Source organism: Chaetura pelagica, unplaced genomic scaffold (genome assembly GCF_000747805.2).
Source record: "Chaetura pelagica isolate M959 unplaced genomic scaffold, ChaPel_1.0 scaffold330, whole genome shotgun sequence".
Lineage (NCBI taxonomy): Eukaryota > Metazoa > Chordata > Aves > Apodiformes > Apodidae > Chaetura > Chaetura pelagica.
The window spans coordinates 836,663-862,903 of NW_009951918.1; the positions used below are offsets into that span (position 1 = coordinate 836,663).

A 26,241-nucleotide genomic window follows, 5' to 3' on the forward strand; every position below is an offset into this window, starting at 1 on the left:
GCACTGAGGGGAGCAGAGTCTTGCATTTCAAATAATTAAATAAAGCAAAATTCTAGTAGTGGATCTACTGTCCCCAAAGAATTGCATCACATGGTTTAGTGTAAAGGTGGTGACAGTGAGCAGGGAACAGAGAAAACAAAACACATTGGATTAGATCCTCATGAACTGCAGGAGCCGAAGGTTTAACCCAGTATTATTAGACTTGATACTCAGTATGAAGTTAGGTAAAAAGTATTTAGGTCTAAAATAAAACCAATGGATGATAAAAACAGAAGTGACCTTTTATGTTGCAGGTGTACCAATGAACTCAGGGTGGATACTTGGGAGGGTATACCTGTCACCCAACTGGTAAAAAGGAGCCATTTAAAACTTTATATACAAGATAATTTAGCATTATCGATTTCTGGTTAAATAATTGTGAAGTGATGCCAGAAGCATGTTGTGAAACTGACAGCCAAATATTATCAGAAAAAATATTCTTGTGACCGTTCTCTGTGATGAAGGAGTTCCTCTATCCTGAGCCATTTATTGAGCACACACACATGATTTAATAGGACATCTTCTGATCAAAGTTGGATACCTGACTTTGGAGTATGAGAATCATAAACTTGCTTACGGTCTATCTGGTCTGCAAACACTTCCCCATAGATCATCCAGTAAGGCATGTAAAAAATGTTTTTCGCCAGCTTCCATGAAGGCTCCTCATTGGGGAACAGAATAGCCTGTCTTGCAACACCAAAGCTCATCAGAACCACCAACATGATGATGACAAAGTACATCATGTCTATCATCTGAATGTAATGACAGGAGAGGAAAGAAAGAGAGAGAAGGGACAAGAATTAGAGGAACTTATTTGCCCATATTGCTATTATTATAAGCTGCAAAAAAGTTTGTAAATCTTAGAAACAGAATTTTCAAAAACAAATTATGAAAAGCCATTCCAGATTTACACATAGCAGATTTCATTTTCAAAGATGTAAGGCAGTACTATTGCGGCCTTGGTTTTACCCAATGTGGCTTTTAAGAACAATTTAAATATTATGAATAGGTTTGAAAATACAAGATACCATCTGGTCACGCACCATTTGCCTGAACAAGAATATAAGATCAGCAGCCTGATGAGGGCAATGTTCATGAGATGATATATTGTTTATAGGCACCTAGTGGCAACTGTACCAAAAAAAAAAGACAGATGCGGAGTATTTTTTTCACTGGTAGTCTTTGTCTTGGAGGAAAGGAAGGAAGTTGCATATAACATATAGAGAATAGCCTGTTAATGCAACATAAGAGACACCATGGTGGTAACCAGTGGGAAAGGAAAGCTGTGATACTGGCTGGACTAGAAATCAGCTTGGTGGGGGAGTCTGACAAAGGCCGTATTAAAAAAAAATAAAAGCAGATAACACGGACACTCAACTCTACTCTTCTCCATTGCTGGAGGCCTCATTAGGATATGCACAAGTTTAATTAGTGCTTGCAAACAGTGCCTATCCATTCAAAATATTCCTGGTAAAAAGTAGGACAGCAATCCTAGGAGGTGCTGAAAAGAGGCTGAATATTAGTAAGGGAACTGTCCTAGAAAGGGCCCTCCAGAGACCAGAGCAAAGGGCACCACGCAGGTACAGCAGAGATGCTTTATCACCCAAAATGTATGTGAAAAAAATGGGAATTCTGTCAAGTCTCTGGTAAGATCCCTTTAGTTACAAGTTTACTCACCAGTCTTTATTTATAAGGCTTGTTATGACAGAGCTGTTTTCCTAGCTGTGCATGCAACTTTTGTCTCAGTGTCCAGAATTTGACCCAAAACTCCTCTAAACCTGAGGAGTTTTGATCCCTTCAGCCTCTACATTTTCAGCTGCATTCTGGCTTCCCTGTGAGGCAGGCATGCAACCAGCCTGCACTTCAAACAGTGATCTTATTGGTCCATGGGGGTCCCTCTGCAGCTTAAGAGCAGGGTTGCTCATGAGAGGAGGTAGTGGAAGAGAGGACTCATCTGCAGCAGATGGATCTGGCACTGCTGCAGCAGTTCTTCAGTTTTGTAGAACAATGAGAAGACCTGAGGTCAAAGTGACACTGGGGAAGTATCGAACAGACAAAAGAGGGATACAGAGGAGCAAACAGAAAAGGATATTCTCATATTTACTGAAAGAGACACTGTAAGAGAAAGACACTTGTAGGGCAGGGCTCTGATAGGAGTGAACAAAAAGCAGGGGAAATCAAAAGTCTTCAGGTCCAGAAAGAAAGAAAGAAGGTGGGACACAAGGAAGGAAAATAAATGCCTTAAAAAAGTAAAAATCAGATAACTAAATAACCAGTATTCCTATGTTATTTAGACTATTAATCTCTCAAGAAAAACTGATTGAAGAGGATACTCTTGATCATTGTACCATCCTAAAATGAGAAAGCTGCACAACTACATTTCGTTCTTACACTTTCAGTGAAGGAATATGGAGATGAAACCTGGCTCCTCCTTTCTTCTCTGATGAAATTTTGTTTCAGGTAGAAATATATAACATTATATGTTATAATATCTATTTTAACATGTCATGCAAACAAATAAACATGAGTATCTGGTGGCAAGTGAAGACCATTTCTTCTATGCTTCCAGTGTTTTTTATCAGGAATCACAATGGATTTAACCACATGCTGCAAGAAATAACATTTTCAAAGCTTTTCTCAATTCAAGCTGCATTTTAGCTTTTCCCTCCTTCAACTGCATATCTGTGTAAAACCTCACTAGGTTGTCTGAAATCCAGTGAAATGTGTGGATGAGTTTCCACTGAATCTCATAAGCATCGTACCAGGCCCTTTGACCTGTAGGGTCAAATTACTATTGCTACTTTAACAAGGCAATGGCCATCTCAATCATTCTGAAGAACTCATTAGCTGCGTATTTGAAACGTGGGAAAATGAGGAACTATTACTGCAGTTTTATACACAAGCTGACTCCATTTCCCTTTTTATTTGCAGAGATGTTAAGAAAATGCAGACATTCCCATATAGTAAGGAACTGATATAACCCTGACTTCCTTGACATGCCATTGAATTAATTTCATTCCCCAAATAAAAGAGGAGTAAATCTATCATTGTGCAGAGACCAGAAAAGCACATTTTAATAAGCATATTCTGTTACTGAAATCAGTAGGTAGTAATAAACTTGGCTGTTCAGCTTTCCCCTCCTATCTTCACATTTGCTGTTGTCTATTGCTTTTAAACCACTCTAACCCATTCCTGCCCCTTGCTTAAGTTAACTCGTGTATTTGTTCACAGTGCCCAGAGTTAACATCTATTACAGCTGTTTAAGTGGATACAGTGCAGAGGCAGAGAAGGTTCCTTAACACTGGAAAGATGGAAAGAGTAATCTCTTCTCTCTCAAGTCTCAAAATTACAACAGAAGCTCAGGATAAAAGCTCAGGCATTAAATACAGTTTGCTGAAAAACTCAGCAACTGTGATAGTCCTACTCTCTAGAAATATCTGTAAGTGGTTTGATATTCTCTATAGTGCTGAATAGTACATGCAAAACCATAAAATGAAAAAGAACCCAAGGAGGTAAATGGACATGTGATTTAAACAAAAATGCACAATAGAGCTCATTCCAGCATGGAGCAAGCAGGTGGGACTCCCAGGGAAGTCTGTGCATGATACAAAGGGATTGGCCATTACACAGGGGAATAAGTAGGTGAGAAAATAGATGTGAGAGGCAAAACTGTGCAACTCAAACCAGCTGGGCATTGCACGTGTGGGCAAAGGGAATGTGTCAGAGTTTCTGAGTGCATGGAAAGTTTAATGATGCATGAAAATCAAATAACAGTAAAGAACAAAAGAAAAGAACTTCCCTCTTTTAACAGTTGCCCACACCTTCAGAGTACTCTAGTAGCTAAATTCAACACCCTCTTTGTGGGTGCTGAGCCTACAGAGGCTAGCGCTTTTCCTGCGTTTGTTTTCCAGTGAAAGCCCACTGAGGCTTGATTTGTGGTACACATGCAAGGATGACAAAGGAATGGAAATTATATTATTTTGCTGATTTCAACCATTTCCTTTCTGTGTTGACCCCAGGAGAAAAATAAACGACTGTTTATACTATTAGTGAAGCTGGGCTTCTATCAGCCATCCATAACACTGACTACTAGAAGTCTGTTATTCATGGCTCAACTGTTTATTATTGAACTAGTTTTCAGACTGCCATTGCTAGCATCACAGCTCAAAACTATTTTTGCATAGCATCAGTAAAAAGTACCACTGGGTAGGAAGCTAGTTGTTTCTTAGGAGTTTTATGCACTGTGTATTGTGTAAGTTTCAGTGAACACCAGATCCTCTTATGGAGGGACATACTCCATTTGGGGCAAGAAAGAAACAGATTATAGCACACTGTTTTCCCTTTGGCCTTCGGTCCTTTCTCTTGCCCTTCTGTCCCTTCACAGTAGCCTCCAGAAAGAACTAATGTGTGTTTTCACCTCTGTACTCTGGAGCTCTGCAAAATCCCTACCATCAACATCCTAATGGCTTCCTTGAAGGAAGGTACCATACTTCAGAATTCTGTTGTCAGGACATACCAATTCAATAACGACTATCTTTTGTGTTTTCCCCCCTCTCTTGCCTTTTTTTTTTTTTTTTTTTGTGTGTGTGTGTGTCTGTGTTTGGTTGGTTTTTTGTTCCCCACTAAGATGTTCCTTCTTTGCCAAATCCACCAGTGTGTATTTGGAGTTGAAAGGTGGTATAAGGTAAAGGGATAAGACAATGGTTCTCTGGACATATATTTTGTACTTAATTTTTAGACCTGCTCAGAATCACTGAGCTTGTTGTGACTATTTGAATATCATTTACATCGGTAAATTCAGCCATTTTCTTTAATTCATATGAGCAAAATGCTGCTTTAATCTAACATTTTGACTGAAATGTAAAGGAAAAAGCCAGAAACTCAGAAGTTATACATTTGGAAGCAAATTATCTCTTGGTTCCTACTGTATGCATTTACTATTAGATAAACTACTAATACTCTTGGCATGTTGTGTACACATGATTTAGCCAGGTGTCAGAGGCTGTAGTTACCCAACTGGGTTTCCTATCTCACAAGGACACACCTGGCCAGAAAAAACGGAAGAACAAATGAATACGGAGCCAACTATAGAAAGGTCAAGGTCTTAATCATAACCATTATAATTTTGAACAGACCACACCTATCACAACACACCTTAACAAGCCACACTTCTATACAATTCTTTGAGAATTAACATCCTTTGTATTTTCTGCTAGCGAGCCACAGAGGTGTAGGATGGATAGCTTTGCTGTTGAAGAGTGGTCATGGAGAAAGACAGAAAATATAACACCTAACAGAAAAGTTCAAGTCTAATCCTCAATTCTGGGGGGGTCTTTGCTCAGATTTTGATTCAATAAGGCACTGATTTCTAGCTTACATGAAAATGCTAATGTGTTAAAGAAAATACAGATAAATCTGCAGTGATGTCATTGGCCAAAGACATTGAGTCAAGAACATGCTGGTAAAAAGTAGTACACTAAATTCTCTTACCATTTTCCCAATCATCATGACATATGGTCCCAAATACTTGTTTACTCCGAAGATGTCTAATAACCGTATATACCAGTAAATGATGTTAACACAGTATATCACTCGGCCATCACTCCGGAGTGGCAGATCTTGCAGACGGAGCACCATCCCAACAGAGAACAGGAGGATAGCTATCAGATCAGTCACATTCCAGTATTCCTGGAGCCAAACTTTTACTTTCTGCAACAGTTTCCCGGGCTCTGACATCAATATCTGAAGGACAGAGGACATGGACAGGAAAGGAATTGAGCTGTCTTCATTTAAGCTTGAAAAAATCTATAGTAAACAGATACATGCCACACAGGCCAAAAGCAAAGCTGATAAACTTCTATCATACAAATATCTCATGTACTCTTTGAGTTTTTATTTTATTTTCAGAAAACCTCAGTTTCAACCATGCTTAGCCTGTATCTATGTGCAAGATGCTTAAAAGAAAAAGGATAAAACTCTCCCGCACTCTAAAAATCCCTATGAAATCAGAAGAAATATATGTGTATCTTTCTGTTTTTCAAATGTATTGACCTTCAGGTCTTGGGATAGAAGGAGAAATATAGAAAGATACATACTTAATGAAATTAGCTAAAATGTGCATCAAACTGTCAATAAAGAATTAATAACCATAAAGATCTAGATTTAGCATGTCATACAGAAAGATAGTAGCTACTACTTGGACCTGTTTTTGGAAATTAAATTCTACAACTGAGAATATAATTCACAGAAATAATTAATCTTACCTTAGGAATTTATTGTCAGTCTATTTGCAAGATCATTTGGAAGACTTGATTGTTTTCCCAAATTAGGGTTGAAACTATTCCTCAAGTGATTTCTATGAATAATTCCTAGCTTTTAGTGAGTTAACAAGCTATTTGTTTTAATTTTCTATATTTAGCCTAAGAACATTAATCAGACTCACAGTTCCTTAAAAAGCTGAATGTCTTTCTCATAATTTGTTTTCAGAACGAATTTTAGGCTCATCTTCTGTGAACTATCTCCAACATCTGCTTGGAAATCCATTCCAAAAAATGTTCTTGATAAATTTTTGTGGAAAGGACAATGTGGGGTAAATTATTAGACAAAAATGGCACATATGATTCCTGCCAGCAGCCTTCCACTTACTGAGCCACTGGTGTTTTGTCTCCATCAGTGTTGAGGAATCCTGGCTACTACCACTGTTTTCCCTTTTCTTTTGGTCACAGCTAGTGTATTTGCCACTGGTCTTTTTATTTGCAATGTAGAGTCTACTGCTCAGTGTTTGAAATCTATTTTTGAAGTTTAAGTGACTGTTGCAAGACCATTTAGTCTAGTCCTCCAAGACATTTGCTGCAGAAAATACAAGCGTAGATGGTAACAAATTCAGCCCAGGGGTATAAATGTACTGTTTCAGCTGAGGTCATCCCACTCAGATCAGGGCTAAATTGTGTCAGTGTGTAACAAATGCACATTTGGCCAAGTGAAAAGGGTGCAGTCTGCAACTGGGGGAGACCACAAGGGGCAGGGGGTAGCACAACAACTTCCCTCTGCCTGTAGACTGCACACCACCTGAAGTGCTCTGGCTCTGTTCTACATGTTAGCATCTTTAGGGAGATGCATGCTATTTCTTGACATAATTAGCAATAATTTTGGAGATTAAAAGGAGGAAAATCTATTAGAAATGTGCTCCAATATTTGATGTGGAACTAAATTTCCCCCCAGTTACAGATGGTTTTATTTAAAGCTTTTTCATCAGATACTTGGACTGACATAGCAGCTGTAAATTTTGAATGAAGTCTATTTGGGGTGGGATTAAAACACGGGCTTTTCACTTTTCAGGCTATCACGATGTTTCTGTGTCCATTCTGTTTCAGTGCATCTCCTTTTCACCTCCCTGAAACATACTTCAGTTTTGGGACTACATGTCAAGGAACATAATCGAGCTTTCAAATATGTCAGAAGCCAGCTCCATTCTTTTGAATGCTATTAAATGTGCATCACACAGAAACCTGATTAGGGAAATTCCATGGGAGAAAGAAAGAGATTTTGGATTTTAAAATAGAGGAAGATAGATTTTTAGTGCTCTGTTTTTAACAATCCATCAGCTTTTCTGCAGAAGGAGGCAGCAATTTTATCATGTCTGTTCATTACAAATTTTACTGAGAAAAATAATAAAAACATACTAAAATAAGAATTCCTCCCCTCATTTATTTTTTATTCTTTCTCAGTTGATGTGATTTTACCTCTCTCATCTTCTCTATTCCCAGAGTGAAAATGTACGAGATGACAATCCATTCCTGTGTAGATGGCCAGCGATCCATCTTCACTAACACTATATAATTGAACAGCATCAAGTAGCCTATATAAGCCAGCTGTAAAGAAACAAAAGCAATATCAATAGTAATTATATTTTTCATGACTTAGATAGTTTCTTTTGTATGATTCAATATTTTTAGTTCTACTTTAACCAGAGTTAGGAAAAAACCCCAATCAGATCTGAAAAAAACTCACATTAAATCATATACAGTATGGAATCTGCAAAATACAGGCACAGACTTCCTGTCCTTAAGCTACATCTGCCTCCCGAACAAAATAAATTCAGTCCCCCTGGATAACCCCAGAGTCATGAGAACTCTAATATCACTACCAACTACCAAACTAAGTTACCTATGTGAAGATCTCTCCCTCCTCTGCTTCTAACATCCTTTATTTCTCTCATGCTTCTCCTCTGTTCACTTTTCAGTATTCAGCAGCTCACAGAACAGGATTTAAAGTCCTGTCATCTTTGTTAAAGAACATTACTTCTGCTCTGTGTAAAAGTCATAGGGTTCTGGCTTTTCTTCCAGTTGCTGGTTTGAAGGGCACTTACGAGTATTCCTTACATTGGCCATAAGTACAGAGAAGACAGACAGTTGAACCACTGCTTCTTGTCTACATGAAACAGCAGAGGAAATTATCTCATTCGTCTTTTAGTTTGTATGTTACAATGGCTTACTGTGTTCAGGTCTAGAGATTCGTCTTCCCTTAGCACTCCTAAAGGAAATAGGGAGCAATGTTGACTTAGGTCAGCATTTAAGGAGTCAGCAGAATCTTTGTCTGGCAGGCAGAACTGGATGCACACTCCACAGGCTGAAAGAACACCTTCTGCTATAGTGCAAAAAGCCAGGTAATACTGTCACCTAGCACCCCTCCTCTTAGATCTTACTAGTTACTAATGATTGCCAAATCTTACTAGTTTGGTTTGACTCAATAGCCTTTGGTGAGCATCTGCAGTTAGTATAGCAAAATAATAGGAACAGTAAGGTGACAGAAACCACAAGACCCTCAGTGTAAGTAAGGACTTTTGCTTCTTCTTATTTTTCTTTTGAGTTGCTTGGGTTCTTTCTTTTGAGTTTTTGTTTGTTTGTTTTGTTTTGTCAGTTTGTTTATTTTTTGGTCAATCAAAATTTACTGACAATGCCTGAAAATCTTTTGCTTGGCAAAAAAAAAAAAAAAAAAAGGAAGAAAAAAAGAAGAAGGAAGAAAAAGGCATCATGACTGGAAACAGCACAATTTTAAACCAAGAAGGAAGCCCTTCAGGTAGTATCACACCTTTCTTCTCCCTCCCCAGACCTGTAACTTTCTCCTGCCTTCCAGGAGGATATCCTGGTCCCACACTGTGGTTGAAATTCAGTACTGCTGCCCATGCTGGTAATTCAAGAGTCTTTGAAAGTGTCACTACAGAAGAAGCGGAAACCTCTTTTTCTTGCTTCTACATGGCTTGACAAATAGCTAGGGGCTGACATTTTCACCCTTGAGGGCAATACCTGAAGAAACTAAGGAGAGGAATGCCTGCTAAGAAGTTTCTAGTGTGGGTTGCTCCTTGTCCACCTAGGGTTGGTGTCCCAATCCATAGAAAGCACTCCAATACTTATTCTGGTAAGGCACAAGCCTGGAAATCGTATCTGCAGAACAGTCCTTAAAGAGGAAGACTACCCTCCCCTTATCTCACTGGTAGCAATAATGAAATGATCATAAAGTGAAGTGGTCCCAAAGCCCAAAACTTAGGACCAAGCTGTTTTGATGTTTAGAATATTACTCTTATCCAGGGTTCAATTCAATCTGCAGCTATTCCTCTTCTGAAGAGATAAAAATGTCACCTCTTCACATCCTGCTAACATTTCAGCCTAGTTAGTAGTTAAAAGGAGAAGGCTATTCTCTTCTCAAGCAATCTGTGAGATGAAACCTTTAAGTCATAGTTTCAATAACACACCCACAAAACAGTATAAAGTTGTCTTTTGAAACTATTTCAATGTCCAGAGACAGGAGCTAAAGTTTTTGGGTTTTTTTGGTTGAGAATAAGCTGTTTATTTTGGCTCATCTGCTGAGCCAAAATGTTGCTTCCTTAAATGTCCATAACTTTAACCTGCTCTTGTGTATTTTAAGAATGAAGGTGGATATAGTTATAGAGTAATAACAAATAGGTAGACATAGAATATAGAATTATTTTAAATAGCACACAATAGCTATAAGTATAGTCACTTCTCTTGCATTCTGAACTATGTCATGCAAAATTTGGAGCCTTTCTCTTGAAATCTATTAATATTTCTGCCTGTGTGCTTATAAAACGTGCAATAGGCTGGGCAATTTTAACCATCATCTGAAAGCTGTTTTGCTTTCAGTCTCCAGGTGTTTCTCTATATACCAAACTTGTCAAACACTGCAGCTGGAATCCACCTTAACTTGCTTTTGAAGTCCAAGATCCAGCTTCAGTAATTAACCTTGACTAGGAGCTGCCTGAAGACATAAAACTGTAGGAACAGGTCTAAATGGAAATGGTAATATATTGATCTTTTTCTCCAATTTCAGAATAGAACAGGGAGAGCTGGGATGCTTCTTTCTGTATACAGTGTAAAGACTTCTGTGGTTATGCATAATACATATTGTAATTGCTAATGAGACTAGGCTGCAGACTCATCAGTCTGATTAATGTTCAATTGCCGCACATTTCAGCAAGCAGTCACTCCAAGGTGCCAAACTAGAGCTACTTGCTAGCATAAGATATCTACCACAGTTTAGTCTCTGTTCATGTGAGTTGTTTCTGCTGTCTGTAGACATATTGCTTGGATGTCGGGAAGGCAATTTTTCTTATAAGAAGTAATCTACAGAAGGATGCATTCTTCGTGATTTGCTATGCATGCAGCATAATGAGGGAAAATATAACTGGGCTGGACCACTTGAAATCACTTGGCCAACTGCATGGTGCTGAGGCAGGGTTAACTACAATGTACCATAGTGGACACATGTTTTGATATGACAGACTTGGAAATCTCTAATACTGGAAAATCTACCATCTCCTCTCACAGCTGATGACAGTACTTCTTGGAGCAGTTAGAAGATATTTTCTTACATCTTCTTGTCCTATCAGCAAGGATTTGGAGATTATTCTATTTTATTTCTCTCTGCAGCTGCTTACATTTTTGACATCTACTACATTCCTTCTGAAGACTTGTTTGTTTTTCTTTCCAGAGAAAACAAACTCATTTTCTTAAAACTTTCCCTTAAGTGAAGTTTTAGAAACCACTTGAAACATTTTCCTTGTTCTTACTTGTGTCCTTCAAACCAGTCCATACTTGTCACGTTCTATCCCAGAAGCTGACCTAGGATAGAATATTCCAGCCAACGAGACTGTAAGGATTACTTTCTGTGTTCATTTTATTTTTTGGCCCTGTCCTTCTACATTCTAATGGAATTTGCAAATTAACTAATCTCTGTTTGATCAGCCAAGTTTTGAATGAAAATATGAGATAAGATAGCACCTGATGTAGCAGAGACCCTAGTGGAATCCTTTCTAATCCCTGCTTCCAGCTTGTTAGTGAATAATTAATATATATTCTTCAGGATCAATTACCAAAAAGAATTTTATCCACACAGTGACTTTAATATAGCAGTTATTAATTTATCTGTTAGAATATACTCTAAACTTTTTGATACTGTCTTACTTTAGTCAAAATATGGCTTTTATTTTTTTTCTGTTCCACCTACAAGGTCTGTTTCTTTATAACACAAGAAATTTATACAGATTTGCCATAATTTGTCCCCGAAAAATGTACACTGGATGCTATTCATGTCTTTATTATCTTGTGGGTACCTACACAAACATTCTTTCTGAGATATGGTCTGCAGACAAGTCAAAACAGAACAAAGAAGATATGTTCCAAGAAAAGGTGTGCTCAATCTGCCTCTTTTTTTCATCCATTATTTTACCATTTGATATCCTGATTCAGCTCCCATTGGGCTGAGTATTGGGAGCTCTCCTATGGGGAGTTCTCCTATAGGGGATTCTTTGGCAGCACTGACTGCAGCAAACTGCAAATTTTTGGTGTATTTGAAGAAAAACAGAAACACAATCATTCAAATTTTAACCATTAACCTCCTGAATGAAATAGTAGGTTTTTTAAGTCTTCAACAGGTTTGCAAGTGCTGGCTGATATCTACAAAAGATTTTGTTTAAACTGTTTATAACTAAGCCCTCCAATGTGTACAGATGCAGAATGTCAATGAAACACAGAAGGTCACCTTAATCAAATTTCAGTATTTGTGCAAACAGTAGTATTACAACAGGAAATATTTCTTACTGTGTAAAACCAAAATTTAACGATGGGAGCATTGTAGAACTCATAGATCTTTCTTCCAACTGGGATGAGCCTGTGTCTGCTCTGAACTTCCTCTTCCTCTTTCTTCCTTGAGGACTCTCCATTCCCTCGTCCCAGCATTGCCTGTAAGAAAGGACATGTTTGTGTTTCTTTCTTTGTGAAGGAAAAATTAAGCTAATTTTTGAAATTTTAAAAAGAAACAATTATAACTTCTCTGATTTCTTAATCTGTAGACAAAACCAGGTGACGATAACTAGATGTAAAAAGCTTTGTTCTCAGATTACCTTTTTTTTTTTTTTTGCAGGGAAGCTGCCATTTAATACTTTGTAAACCAAAAAAAAAAAAAAGCAATGCTTTGGCAGCAACTGACAGCACCAGTGAGAAAGCCTTAACTGGTGAACAAAAATGAGATAAGGAGAACTCTTCTCCTTTCGCTTTATGAATACTAAAATTTTTACTTGACAACAGCTTTTTGTGGTGTACTTCTATATAATAAACAAACACAGAAAACAGGTAAGTTTCAGTTTTAAACAAAGAGAAGTTCATAAGGCTGAGACTGAGAGAGAGCAGGGGAAGGGATGAGCTGGCAGTTGCTGGACTCGAAGCAATGAAGCAGTGACTCTTTCTACATTGATTGCCAGATCTGTCACAAGTGATGATCCCACACTGAATTTCACACGGATGCAGAGGACTGACCAGTGGAATTCACTGCAGCATTAGAGCCTTGGATTGAAAGATCCTTCCATGTGATTGTAGCTTCTTCCATAATGAAGTTCCAGGCTGCTCAGGCACTGCCTCTGCTAGGGTTGGTCTTACTGTTACCATTACAAGTCAGGCTCACTGAAGAGCTACTCGGAGCTCCAGAAACACATACTTAGGAAGTCCTCAGCTATAAGTGCAAACCTAACAGCCAAAATATAGTAGTATTTTGTTCACTCTAAACTTCATGGTCAGCTGCAGAGAAGTGGAAGGAGTCACTAAACTATTTATTCACTGAAGATAATGCTTAAAAGAAGGTGCTCCTGTGTATTTAGGTACGGCGTGATCAAGTAAATGTTCTTTCTGAAAAAATTCCTTGGTGACTAGTCCACTAAGAGTGGGTTTTAGGTCATGGTGACTAAGTTCTTACTTTATATTCTGTGGCAGTACCTATAGACAGTAGCATTCATGCACATGAAAGCAGTTGCAAGAATTATGATACAACTCTCCTGTTTAATTATGCAGGGATTGCATGGTGATGCTTTTATTTAAATACTTCTACAATGTTTTTCTACAAGTAGATCAAAGGACTTTTGTACTTTTATGTTAAACGAAGCAAACTTTCACCATCCTTGAAGATAATATTGTTCTCACCTGCAACTTAAAAACATGGAAAACTAAGCCCTCAAAGAAAACATGAGATGACAGACATATTGCCTCTTAATACAGGGGTTCTTCTTTTTTTCTGTCCCTGTGCTTTCTGATTCAACAGGATGTCCAGTACATGATCAACTAATAAGCTTCCTGTTAGCTATTTGATCTGGTACTAGTTCTCTGCAGGAAAAGCAGAGGCACTTCTCACACACTTAGAAGAAAAAATTGCAATCTTTCTATTTCTTCCTTTTTCTAGGCCTCACGTGGAGCTGTTTGTAGAGGTCCTGTAAAATAGTAATTTTTAATGATAAATGGATGACCACAATTTTTTCTTTCAGTTAGTGGAGATTTTCTATGTTCCTAGGTGGCTTCTTCCTAATATTCCTCTTTAATTTATGCAGTTAGTGTTTTCCTCTGGTATTATTACTTTCAGATTGGTCCCTTATGCTTTCAATTGGGCACTTGTATTCTTTAAGTTGACTATGCACAGATGTTGCCCTGAATATTTTTAATAAAATAGAACAAAGATCCAGGACACAAGTATACTTCACTGAAACTAATCTGGTGAGATCCTTGCAAAACTGTGGTCTGCTTTGATGAAGTTATCTATTCCCTTTACCTTTTTATGCCCGTGGATTTCTTAGTTAATTGCCAAAAATGTACATAAAACAATGCACAATAAAAAAATTAAGTATATCTCCAGTTGTTGCTCTCAGAGCACACAGAAACACTTAGAAGTCAATAAAGAGTTTCACAAAAAGCAAAAGAATGAAGTAGCTGTTCAGCAGAGGAGATGCACTCTTATTAGTTAAGCAGATAGTCTGCAAAAACAGGAGTCTTACTGAATATAACTATAGTAGCAGAGATTACAAAGCCTTCACAGAACCCCAGAATCACAGAACGATCAGGGTTGGAAGGGACCTCTGAGTATCATGTAGTCCAACCCCACTGGTAGAGCAGGATCACCTACAGTAGATCACAGGAACTCATCCAGACTAGTCCTATCACTGGACACCTCTGGTCTCATCCTCCTAACATTTTCTCTTTAGATATTTATAACTATTGATGAGATTCCCCCTCAGTCTTCTCTTCTCCAAGCTGAACAGATCCAGCTCTTTCAGCCTTTCCTAGTGCAATAGGTGCTCCATTCCCCTCATCATCTCTGTGGTCCTGTGCTGGACTCTTCAGTAGCTCCTTGTCCTTCCTGAACTGGGGAACTCAGAATTGGACACAGTACTTATGATGTTGCCTCACCAGGGCAGAGTAGAGGAAGAGGATAACCTCCTTCCACCTACTGACCACACTCTTCTTGATGCATCCCAGGATGCCATTGGCCTTCCTGTCTGCAAGGGCACATTGTTGGCTCATGGTCATCCTGTTGTCCACTAGGACTCCCAGGTCCTTTACCCTAGAGTTGCTCTCCAGCAGGTCAGCCCCGAACCTGTGCTGATACATGGGGTTGTTCTTCCCCAGGTGTATTACTTTGCACTTGCCCTTGTTGAATTTCATCAAGTTTCTCCCCCACCTGCCTCTCCAGCCTGTCTAGGTCATACTGGATGGCAGCACAGACTTCTGGTGTTTCAGACACCCCTCCCAGTTTTGTGTCATCAGCAAGTATCATTACTTGAAGTCTACAAACCCAAAGTGATTCCCTGGTCTACATTAGGCATTTTTTATTTGGGAAAGAAAGAGAAAAAAAAAAATCTGAATGCTTTGGGAAAATTATAGCCCAAGAAGACACTCATTTCTTTGCTTCCCTTTAGAGCCTGAGGCTGCTTTAGGGAAAGCTGCCATCTGGTGCTACAGAGTTTTCTGTAGCTTTTCCCAAGGCTTTGTCTCTGCCGTCCTCTGGTGCTCAAGAATTTTGCAGCAAAATGAAAATCTGGCAGATTTAACAAATAAGCACTGCCGTGCTTTAGTGAAAGGGATTATTTTACAGAGTATAAATCCTTTATAATTTTGTAAGTTTGCTAATTCTGAGACAACCTTATTTCTCAGTGGAATCAGTGAATTGTGGATGTTTTTTAGAATAATGCTCTTTCAAACCCTGGATTTATGCTTTCATGGATACAGATTTCCTGTTTGCTACTGTTTTCTTTTTCATAATGATGCTGTAATTTTATCTCATTATAATTACTTTTGAATTAATGGCATCATATAATAAGCTCTTCCCTTCTCCATGCTACAGATGCGGAATTTGTCTGTGATGGCTGAGGATTAGATTTGACCCAATGTCCCTGACTGTTAATTATCTCATAGTATTAACACATTGAAAAACCTTCCCATAAGAAACATAGAGAAATAACCTAAGTGACTGTTAACAGAATAGCTGCAATGCTGAATGTGAACAAATGTGTTTTCACTTGGAGGACAGAGAAATTGGGTGGGAATAACTCAAGATGCTTCTCTGTGTGGGTGGCATCTCTTTCTCTAATACACAGTTTTGCCCATGAGTCACCATGAGTCATGCAAGGTAAGCCCCACAGCAGCTCAACCACGTTGCAAAGCACAGTACAACTGCATCATTTTAGCCTGAGGGGATTGATGTGCGCACAGTTTTTACAGGGAGGTTTTTCTAATTCAGATTCTGGTGTTTTGGGGGCCTTTTTTGGCCAGATTTTGTGTTCTTTAATTCACTGATTGCAAACCAGGACAGTTTTGGGTTATGCATTTTTTCATTAATATATGTTGATGATCCTATAATATATTTATCTGTTTTCTAATTAAATAATAGAAATTTCAGTGCTAGAATGCTCATAGGCTCTTCAGATTTTATCCTCAGTGAAATCTACATGCTGCATATAGACTTAGCCCATATTTACATGGAACTGGTAGGGAGATGGTATGTAGATGGGTGGGTATATCATACCTCTCTCTATATATCCCGTCGTATCCTGTGCTATGAATGGAAATCCCGCCTCTATTATAGCTGTTCTAGGGTTACTGTTTGCGGCCTGGAAATACTGGTAGGAAAAAGATGTTTAATGCCTTTGTGTTACAGGTATGTAAAACTGGATTTTGCATGTGCTCAGCGGTTCTTTAAAGTGAATACAGAGGAGAAGGACTAAATTACCAGGAGCTCAGTCATCCTGGCTGCTGAGCACAGTGAAGGACATGGAGAGTGCCAGGGCAGTTGTGCCATGGGGTTTTCAAAACTCTCCGAGAAATGGAGGAAAACACCTCCTTATGGAGAGGGCAAGAACTTCTGCCTCCTGACTGCTGGCAGTGTCTTCCACTGCTGTTTTCTAAATGAGCTGAAGTTGGTGTGTGCTGCTGGCATGTGAGATGCTGTGAGCACTGTCTGCCAGTGGGGTAGATGAGATGGGCCAGGAGAACAAGGATGCTAATGTTCAAGCTTTGCTATCTTAAGAAATGTATTTTTAGTGATACAATATTCGGTTTGTTCTTGCAATGGAGAAAAGGCCAAGTATCCATACTACTGATGAGATAATATGAGCCCAGAGGCCAGCACAACTAGCTTTGTTGTTGCTCTTAAGTCCTAACTCAGACTCTTAGTGATGCTTGTGGAAGTCCAAACTTCGTATTGGATGTGGAAAATTAGAACAAAATGAGACAACATCTTCTAAAGGACTTAGATTCTGTGTTCTGAAATAAGACCATTTACTGAGAAACTCTGATACCCAAACAATAAAGCACTGAATAGGAATAGGATGCTCCTCCTAATGGCTTCAAGAATCAGTGTTATTGTGGGAGGAGGGTAGACCGCTGGGGTTTCTGATTGACCTAAAAATCAGCAATTAATTAAGGTTCTGGTCAGGATATTGTACAAATACAAAACATCCCTGAGCTTTAGATTTTAGTGTCCTTCTACTCCATTACATTTCATATTAATGACTGGCAGCTCCATGCATAAATCATGCTAAAATCCTTGCTTCTGAGAGACTGGTGATGAGAATAGTATTCAGGTGTGTTCTTGTGAGTAGCTGTGCCAAGGGAAGTCGGTTGCCTAGCATCTAGGTGTTAAAGAAATGTATGCCAGCACTCTCATATATCTGTTGTAAAGTTAAAACCAAGGTGTGAGTAACAAGTAGTTTACAGTGGATAAACACCACATCTTTATAGTATATCCAAATGCTCAGCTACCCCCCAGATCCTTTGAGAGGAGCATAAAATGAAGACACTACTGCATGCAGATGTACCCCCATGCAGGGGATTACCTCACTATTGATGTAGTCTGTGTGATCACATTATTCTCTGTGAATGAGGTGTGAAATAGCGTAAAAATCACTGTGGACCTGTACCTCATCCACTCCACACAAGTGCAGTCAGTCCAGAGGAAAAAACTGACTCTTGGTCTATCATTAGTCACCTGGACTTAGCAGTGCAGAACACAATAAGACTTCATAAGAAACCAATGAACAGATCTTGACTAGATGTGATCTCTTCATCTTGGCAGTCCTTTTATAAGAACGCATATGGGTGTAATATTATAGGAATAGAGAGACTTGAGAAGTATGCACTGGCAATTACTAGAAATGGAGCTAGGTAGATTGTTTGGATAGTACATTATCTGCCAGAAATGGAGTTTTGAGGTGATTGAAATGATTTTAAGTAAATGAGTTTTGTTTGCTTAAGCTTTAAGCTGAACAAAGCTCAGAAACCCAAACCATGGAAAGATTTTGAAAATATTTTAAACAATCATGTGTCAATTAAGTAAATATACTGAAAAACCCTGAAGTAATCACATACACACACAAATAATCCATTTGTTCATCCTGACAGGAAAAACAAATGGAGGAAAATATGCAGGTTATATGGACACAATAAGTGCAAGTTATGGTCAGGGGTGAGTGACTGATCTATTGACCCAGAATTCAGCAACTGATCAACATTTGTAATATCAGATCTCAATTGATTATTAATCGTAGTGAACTATGAACTATGAAGTGTGGCTAAAGGGAAACTTCACAAATGCACTTTCCAGTCTCACAGACACTTTCTCATCAGTGAAGAATAGACCTGACCTAACCTACACTAGACCATTTGAACAACACAAAACTTGGATCTGAAGTATCTTCTTACATTTGAAACGTGCCATGGAGGAATACTCTCTCTAAAACTGTGACTGAATGTGAATAAATATAACTGGCTGTGACATCTAACCACATACCATCTACTCTCACCACTGAAGGGCACCTGTGTGAAGAAAATGTATTACAAGTCCAAAATTTATTCAGCAGTACTGTACAAAAAAAAAATCTTTCTAAACTTGCTGGACTTCAACAAAAAGTTCTTCTTTTATAAAAAATGCTTTGTCTGAGACTTCACTAGAATGATGTATCAAATTTGAAGGAGTTGAAGGCAGAGCCAATGACAGGAGAGAGCAATAGGACTGTCAGCACATGGAAAGGAGAAGAGGGGGAACACCTGAAACTTGTCTGAAAAAAACAGAAAACAGATCCAGTTCACACATCACTTCCTTGTAGCATCAGTTAGGAGGCAAAAGGGAAACACAGTATTGTAGACAAGAAACCAGGAGCTGGGATAACTGCAGAGAGATGAAAATTACTTCCTCCCAAAATTTCTCCCCATTGCCAAGAAAAATGTGGCTTGCAAAGTGCTTATTTGATTTGAATAGGCACCTCAAAAGTGGATCAGAAGCCAAGCATAGTAAATTGCAAGTAATAACTAATGAGTGGAGAATGGCCCATTGCTGCTATTCTGGCTTCTGGTCCTTCCCAACAGCCAGGTTCTTGCCTGCAAACGAGTCCTGTAGATGGGTCTTGTGGGCTGCTCCTTCGGCTTGCCTGCATATTGGGTCCTGTAGGCAGGTCCTTCTGCCTGCCTGCAGATGGAGTCTTGTGGGCAGCTCCTGCTGTTTGCCTGTGGGAAACAGTCTGGGTTTTTTTTGTTTTTGTTTTCAGTTTTTGTTTTGTGGTTTTTAAAATTTAATTTAATTTTATTATTTTAAAATTATTTTTATTTTTTATTAAATTAATCAGGAAGATCCCTTTTATTTCTGTTCCTCTATCTTGACCTTGACCGTGGTGTTGAGTTTTATGTCTTTCAAAGACAATGCAATCAAACCCAAACCAAGGCAAACCCAACTAAACTAAGGCAGGTCTGATAGCTCATATGATAATTGCCCAAATTAAAACCCATTAAACAAAGTTTGAGAACTGGAGACTGGAAGTAGGTGACTTGCACAGTTTTTGGAGCTGTAGCTACTTGATTGCCTTTGTGGTGCAAATTTTTCTTCTAAGGCTGTGTTACTAATGTGGACAAGTCCTTCCTTACACAATTTTGCTGAGCTGCAGAAGCTCTTAGTAAAGGCTGAGCTGTCCAGCTGTGTGCTAATGTCTTCAGTGAATTAAAAACAGCATGTGTATGTGTGAGCGGCAGTGACCATAAACTCATAAAGAATTTTGAATAATTTTCTTTTTTCCTGTTTGTGTACTTACTTTCTCTCTAATGAAGTTAACATAAAAAAAATAAAATATATATTTTCTAGCTTCTATGAATATTTGGGCATTTCCACCCAAAGGAAGACTTAGTAGCTTCCTTTATACCAGACAGGCTCACTCATCTGTTCTGGCTGGATGCTAACAATTCTGAAATCCCATTAATTCATCTGAGACACAGCACCAAATTGAATAAAAATAAGAGGACGCTACATCACAACATGATGTTTCAGCATCGTTGTGCTCTGCTTCAACATTGAGTAACAGTAATGCCACCTTGTCTGGTTTCAGTCTCACCAAGGAAAGGGGAGTGTTAAGAGTGGAGTCCTGTCATCTGCCAAATTTAGCCATCAGTCAGCCTTCAGCTGTTCCCACAGGAGTGGGAACAACAAATTTACTGCACTGAGGCTGGTGATTTATTGTTGGCACTTACGGTGAGTTCCATGTCTTCCTCCTCTTTTTCTTTTACAGGCTTCTCTGGTTCTTCTGGCTCCTTCTCTTGAAGATGGATCTCGTTGGCTTGGGACATGTAAGGCATATCATCTTTGTTCTTGAACTCCAAGCTGAGGATTGAAGGAGGAAGTAGAATTCCTAGAATTACCTAAAGCAATAATAATGATAACAATAATCATCACTGTAAACAGATTACAATCAAAATGGTTACTTAACAGCAAATAGAGCAAGCCCCTTCAGGACATGTAGGAAAAGAAATACATGTGTATGTGAGTTTCTTTAATAATAGAGTATTTAATAATAGAGTATCGGGGTAGTGTTTTCAGAGCTCCACAGTAAAACAAAGCATGTAACATCTATTAGCATTGCTGTGAGTCCTATAGCTAATTGCCTCTCAGAAATATATTATCTGCTTGTTCATCTGATCTGGTATATCTGTTATATACCAGAATACATTTACAAAGTATTAGATAAGGTCAATGACAGGTGGGACCACAGGGAGTTCAGACCTTGGACCTGCAAATTTCTGCATTTTACATAACAGGCAATATCAGTGCAAATGTCACAAAAGCACTATTAATTTCTTTAAGAGAGGGTTAATAGATCTCTGTGTCCACACTGAATGCACACAAAGGTAGTCAAGACCTAAGAGTGTGTGGCTCTGAGGTGATAAGGTAAAGTCAACAACAGCAGATGCTGATGTGCTTAGTTAGCTTTTGCTTCAGTAACCTGGCAGCCATATAATACTCATGTTAATGCCAGTGTTTTCATTTCTGCCTTCCCTCTCATATGATGTGGGAGTGCACAAACCACTGAAATTACTTTGTGTGGAGATACCAAATGAACGATGCTTGGGGTTGAAGCAGTAATATAACTGAACAGATAACATCATAATACAGAAAAAAACCCCACAAAGTGGCTGTTCTGTAATCACACAGCCTTTCCTGGTTTTGCAGCAATCTCATGGAAAATTATTTTGTTTTAAATGCCTCCCTAAACAACAGTGAAATCAGATAGTTATCTTTCTGGCAAGTCAGGGAGGGTGACTGCTTGTGCTCATCATATTGACCAACAGCTTGTGTATTGTTGAAACTATCCAAGTACCATAACTAGGAGCAGTTACTGTATGTGAACTCTGTGCCCAGCCTGAGCATCAGGCTACTACTACACTGCTCCTGCACTCAGCTTGTTGCAGAAGGATGTGTCTGTGGAGAGAGGCTTACCAGCAGATCAAGAGGCTGTTATTAAAAACAGGCAGGATTAACAACTGCCTCTCTCCCTCCCATTTCTTCTATACATCCCCAGCAAGACTCTAAATAATTACATTCAGCCTGCTTGCCTTTTGCCAGTTTTGACAGGAGAAAAATGTTCATGGAAAACAATCCATGACTCATTCTTGAAAATGTATTTCTTTGCCATGCTGCCTCTTGCTCATGTAGCTGGTAGCCTGCTTCAGCTTTAAACAGGCCCTGCTAATGAGATTCAGTGAAATAAAACACAGACTAGAAATTGAGTAAAGGATTCTTGTGAACTCCTGGTATTACAAGAAGCTGAAAGGAAACGGAGTCCGCTGCCTTCAGCTGTTCACTGTGAATAAAAGGACTATTTTTATGGTTTAAGAGATACATGTGGTCAAGAAGAAAGCATGCAGTGGGAAATGAGTTCTGTGCTGATCCCATCTACCCAGACTGAATATCTGCAAAGCCAAGCAGCAAAAAAGGCATCAGTTCCTCTGAAGGGGGCCTGAGAGTCAAGTCAGAAAAATAGGTAGTAAAGATGTCTCCAGACATGAGAATGCTTCCTACCTGCCACCAGAACAATATTTATGCACAGTTTGTGTAGAAGGATGATGAGAGTGATATCAGGTACTTATTAATCACTGTCATTGGATTAGACTCAGTATGATAATGATGTACATACTCATAAACGTTCTTGCCATTGCTGAACATCTTTTCACACAGCAGAACAGCTGAGCATTGACCACTTTTCACATATGCTATTAATGCAGGAGAGAGAGAACCCCTTCACTGAAAATATTGCTCAGTCACCTGGCAGGAAGAGGCAATTCTTAGTTATGTAGTGACTGGAGAGTGGTGAAGGTGAAAGACATCAGCCTGTGGACATGAGTTCACCTCCCAGAATTCACCTTGCTCTGTTAGCAGTTTTGTTAAGTGTGGAAGTAAAGCTTAAACAGCTGTGAAAATTAAATTATCCTGTAGATGCTCTAAGGTACTCCTTTTGGGTCAGTCATTAAGAAGAGTGGCAGGGGAATGCAAGAAAATTTGTACTGATTTCTTTGGACTGTTCTGGGGAAGGCTGTCAGATCAACACCTTCCACTAGCTGTTAACTCACTTGCACATCCTTTTTTCTTTACTTATCTTTAAAAACCTTGGCCAACTCCTCAGCTGTCCAGGCAGGGTGACATACTAACCTCCTGGCTCAATTAATATTCTGAGGACTCTCACTGATGCTGGAAGGAACTTTGAGAAAGATGATGAAACAACTAAGTAGTTTGCTTTGAACTTGGGATGGAGATAAGCTCCCTGCTGAAAACATGAAAAGAGGAAGAACCAACCCTGCCTAATGTCACTATAAATAAGCACCTGAAATACAGTTAACGGAGCCAGTTATTATGGATTAGTTGTGAGGCCCATCACCACATATTAGATCTTGTCTGACAATTTTATTTTAAAACAATACTGACCTTTAGGCCAGAATTTTTGCGCATCCGGAGACGACCCATCCACATGTCAGTGAGCAGCATTTGGCTGCAAGTATGAGCAATGAAATCCCTGTGCTTGGCTGCCACTGCGAGCTGCAGGCATGTGGCGTTGCTCCAGTTCTTCAGCTCATAGGTCAGCAGTTTCATTGCCAGTTGCTCATCCTGTTTGTACGACTGGTCCAACAGCTCCACTGCCAACTGGCCAAAGTCCCTGCAACAGAGGGACATGCATTCATTCCCATTAGCCCAAGCAGCCTACTGCAGAATACACCCCTTTACAACTGACAGCCTCTGCAAGAAGGGTGTCACCTTCCATAATGCAAATTGTGACTACACATGGAAACCCACAGTTTCAAAAGTGAGTGGCTAATGGTAGGTATAAAAATAAGTGCCCTGGCACAGCAGTGATGAGCACCCACACCTACCAGCTGTCTGCTCCCACCTGCCTGCCCACCTCCCTGACATTTTCTAGCTATAATCATCTGGTTATCTAAAGCTTCAAGCATTGCTTCTACGCTGTTTTCCCATGGCTCTGTGGTCAAGTCAATGTCTCAGAATTTTAACATTGTGAGAGATTATTACGGAATCCAATATCTTGGCTTGCTCACATAAGAGTGCGCTCTTGGTTAATTAACACTTCTGCCCAAATATTATTTTTGTCAGAATTTCAACAATTGTTCTGGTCGGGATGAACAGAGCTTCTTGAAAAAGCACAGAGAAATGTTGCAGCCTGACTCTTGAGGCCTCAGGAAGAACATGTAGACAATACAGATATTTCACTTTCTTCTTGAAAACTTATCATTTCAGAAGTTATACTGCTAGCAACTCTAGTTCTCTGGCAGAAAAACTGTTTAAAAGCTATTTAGACTTTTTCTAAAGGGGCTATACTTTTTCTACACCTCAAAAATAAAAGCAAGGTCCAGATAAGCAGATTTCAGGCAGGTTTAGCAGCCTTTCTCCCTTCCCACCTCCCCCCACTTCCCTCCCCAGGGAAATTGTATATGAAAGAATAATGACCTGGAATTATGGTTCAGCTCTTGAGATATGTCATCCACCATGTCATTTTCTGATGCTTCATGGGCCATAGCTTTGCAGAGTTTACATGCCACCAGTGCTTTAGCCATAGCCTCTTCCCCATGCTGCCAAAAGAAGAGGGCCATCTTCTGACGCTTCATCAGCACAGCCCACACCATCAGCTCATGGAAAGGGAAGGGAAAATGATTGATCTCAGGGTCATCCAAATCAATATCAACTTCTTCTTCTCTTTTTTTTGTTGTTTTCCTCCCTCGCCGCAAAGGGACATCATCCTGTGACAATTGTAGAGAAATTTTTTTCACCAGTGAAAGAACTAAATCAATTCACATAATACATTAGGGTCAGTACCTGGTATGTCAAACGCATATCCTTACATTTTAGAACCCTATCATTTTAGAAAAGACACCATTAAAATACATTTAAGAGTTCAATTCAAATATAACATCTGTTTTAATGCATCTGCCTCCTTCTGCCTCCAGAAAATACCTATCCAGGGGATTTTCTGGTCTGCTGAAGACTCCCTCTCTTCTCATTCTTGTGTTTTCTCCCTTTGTCCTCTCACAAAAGTAGGAATTTCCTTTCTTCACTTCCATTCTGTCTCTGTATCCCTTCAAAGTGACACCCCTTCTTTTTCCACCTCTTTGTTGTTTCTTTCTCATTAGTTTCTTTCCCATTTTAGTCTACTGCTTTTATCAGATGATCTGACCTATATTGTGCTGCATCTGTGGACAGCAAAATGAAAGTTGTATAAAATAAACAAACAAGACAACACTTCTATCTCCTTGAAGTATCAGTGTGGGCAACAATGCCAACAAAACTAATGGAAATCTGGCCCTTGTAAAGATTTCTGCATCATTCTCTGCAATGGCTCAATTTATCCCAGCATGTTTTAAAGTTACATGCTTATGCAACTGAAATTCTGCTTGTCCTGACAGACTGAAACATTCGTTTGAATCTTCATAAGAAAAATTATGCGTAGAGGGGACAGAGCCTTTTTTTTGTCTATCTGCTAGAGTTTTGTTAAAAAATGTTCCTTGATGTGGCCTTTGCGTAAACAAGCTATCTGGATGAAAAATACAATTTGTATGGCACATTTCATACAAAACTTGAAAACAACTGCTGGTGCCTTCGTAACAGTGAGTTTACACATTACCTTGATATAGTGTATATGTCAAAGAAAGAAAAGACATGAAGATTTATCACAGGTTGCCTACCTCCATTCCCAACAGTTTCAGGGCTTTTGGCTGTACAAAGAAGTTAGAAAAATGTTATTTCTCTCAGAAGGGTACCAAAAAGTTACAACTCTATGTGTGTATATACATACATACATGTTTAAGTGTGCAATGTGATGTATAACATATAAAGCATACAACAGACAATATAGAATATAGTATAGATCTGAGTAACGCAATGTAGCCTAACACAACATATATACACGTAAATAAAATAATTATATAAATATTTAATTCAATCTTGAGTTTGACCCTATTTCACTGAAACACTCAACAGGAGACATACATTTGTAATCAGGTATGTATTACAGCTGGTGTGGGGCTTTGGAAAAGATACAGGAATTACTGGTAAGGCATGGATGGATTTCTCTGGAGTACATGAGTATTTTGCCCATTCCATTGTCACACTTCTTATTGACTGGTGTAGAGCTCTCTGCATTGTTGGTTCAGCACCTCTAGTATTGCTAGTCAAACACTTTAACACTTTTCTTGACGGAGTGACTAAGGAAAGGAAGTCTCTCACAGCAGCTACAGTTACACTTTTCCTCTCAAAAATGATATATTTAAGTGATTGGAATCTAACAAACCCATTTTAGGTGTTTGCCTGTAGCTGTTTCACAGAGCTGTTGGTCTTAGAACAATTCTCAGTGGTGTGTATTGGCTAAAATCTGAACTGAGGAAATGAAAATGTGAGGTAAAAATAGGCAGAGAAAGAACTACAAATCTTACTGGGAGTAGCTGAGTAGAGCTTTCTTCATGCTGGATTGGGTCAGTGGCATTATGGATGACAATAAATATCTTTTATGTTTTAGAAAGGTAGTAAACTTGTTTGGAATTCAGAGAATTGTAA

At 39.0% G+C, this 26,241-nt stretch overlaps 1 protein-coding gene across 1 annotated transcript in view; it reads right to left on the reverse strand.

Annotated features, from left to right (window-relative positions):
* Positions 1-26,241, reverse strand: part of TRPM3 (transient receptor potential cation channel, subfamily M, member 3) — a gene marked incomplete at its 5' end in the record, with an annotated part of 233,452 nt that overhangs the window by 17,656 nt on the left and 189,555 nt on the right. Inside the window, 8 exons of the mRNA XM_009995032.1 lie at positions 581-791; positions 5,530-5,781; positions 7,782-7,910; positions 12,156-12,296; positions 20,382-20,549; positions 23,107-23,335; positions 24,142-24,431; positions 25,374-25,403. Of these exons, the coding sequence (XP_009993334.1) occupies positions 581-791; positions 5,530-5,781; positions 7,782-7,910; positions 12,156-12,296; positions 20,382-20,549; positions 23,107-23,335; positions 24,142-24,431; positions 25,374-25,403 (1,450 nt within the window). The remainder of the gene's footprint in view (positions 1-580; positions 792-5,529; positions 5,782-7,781; positions 7,911-12,155; positions 12,297-20,381; positions 20,550-23,106; positions 23,336-24,141; positions 24,432-25,373; positions 25,404-26,241) is intronic.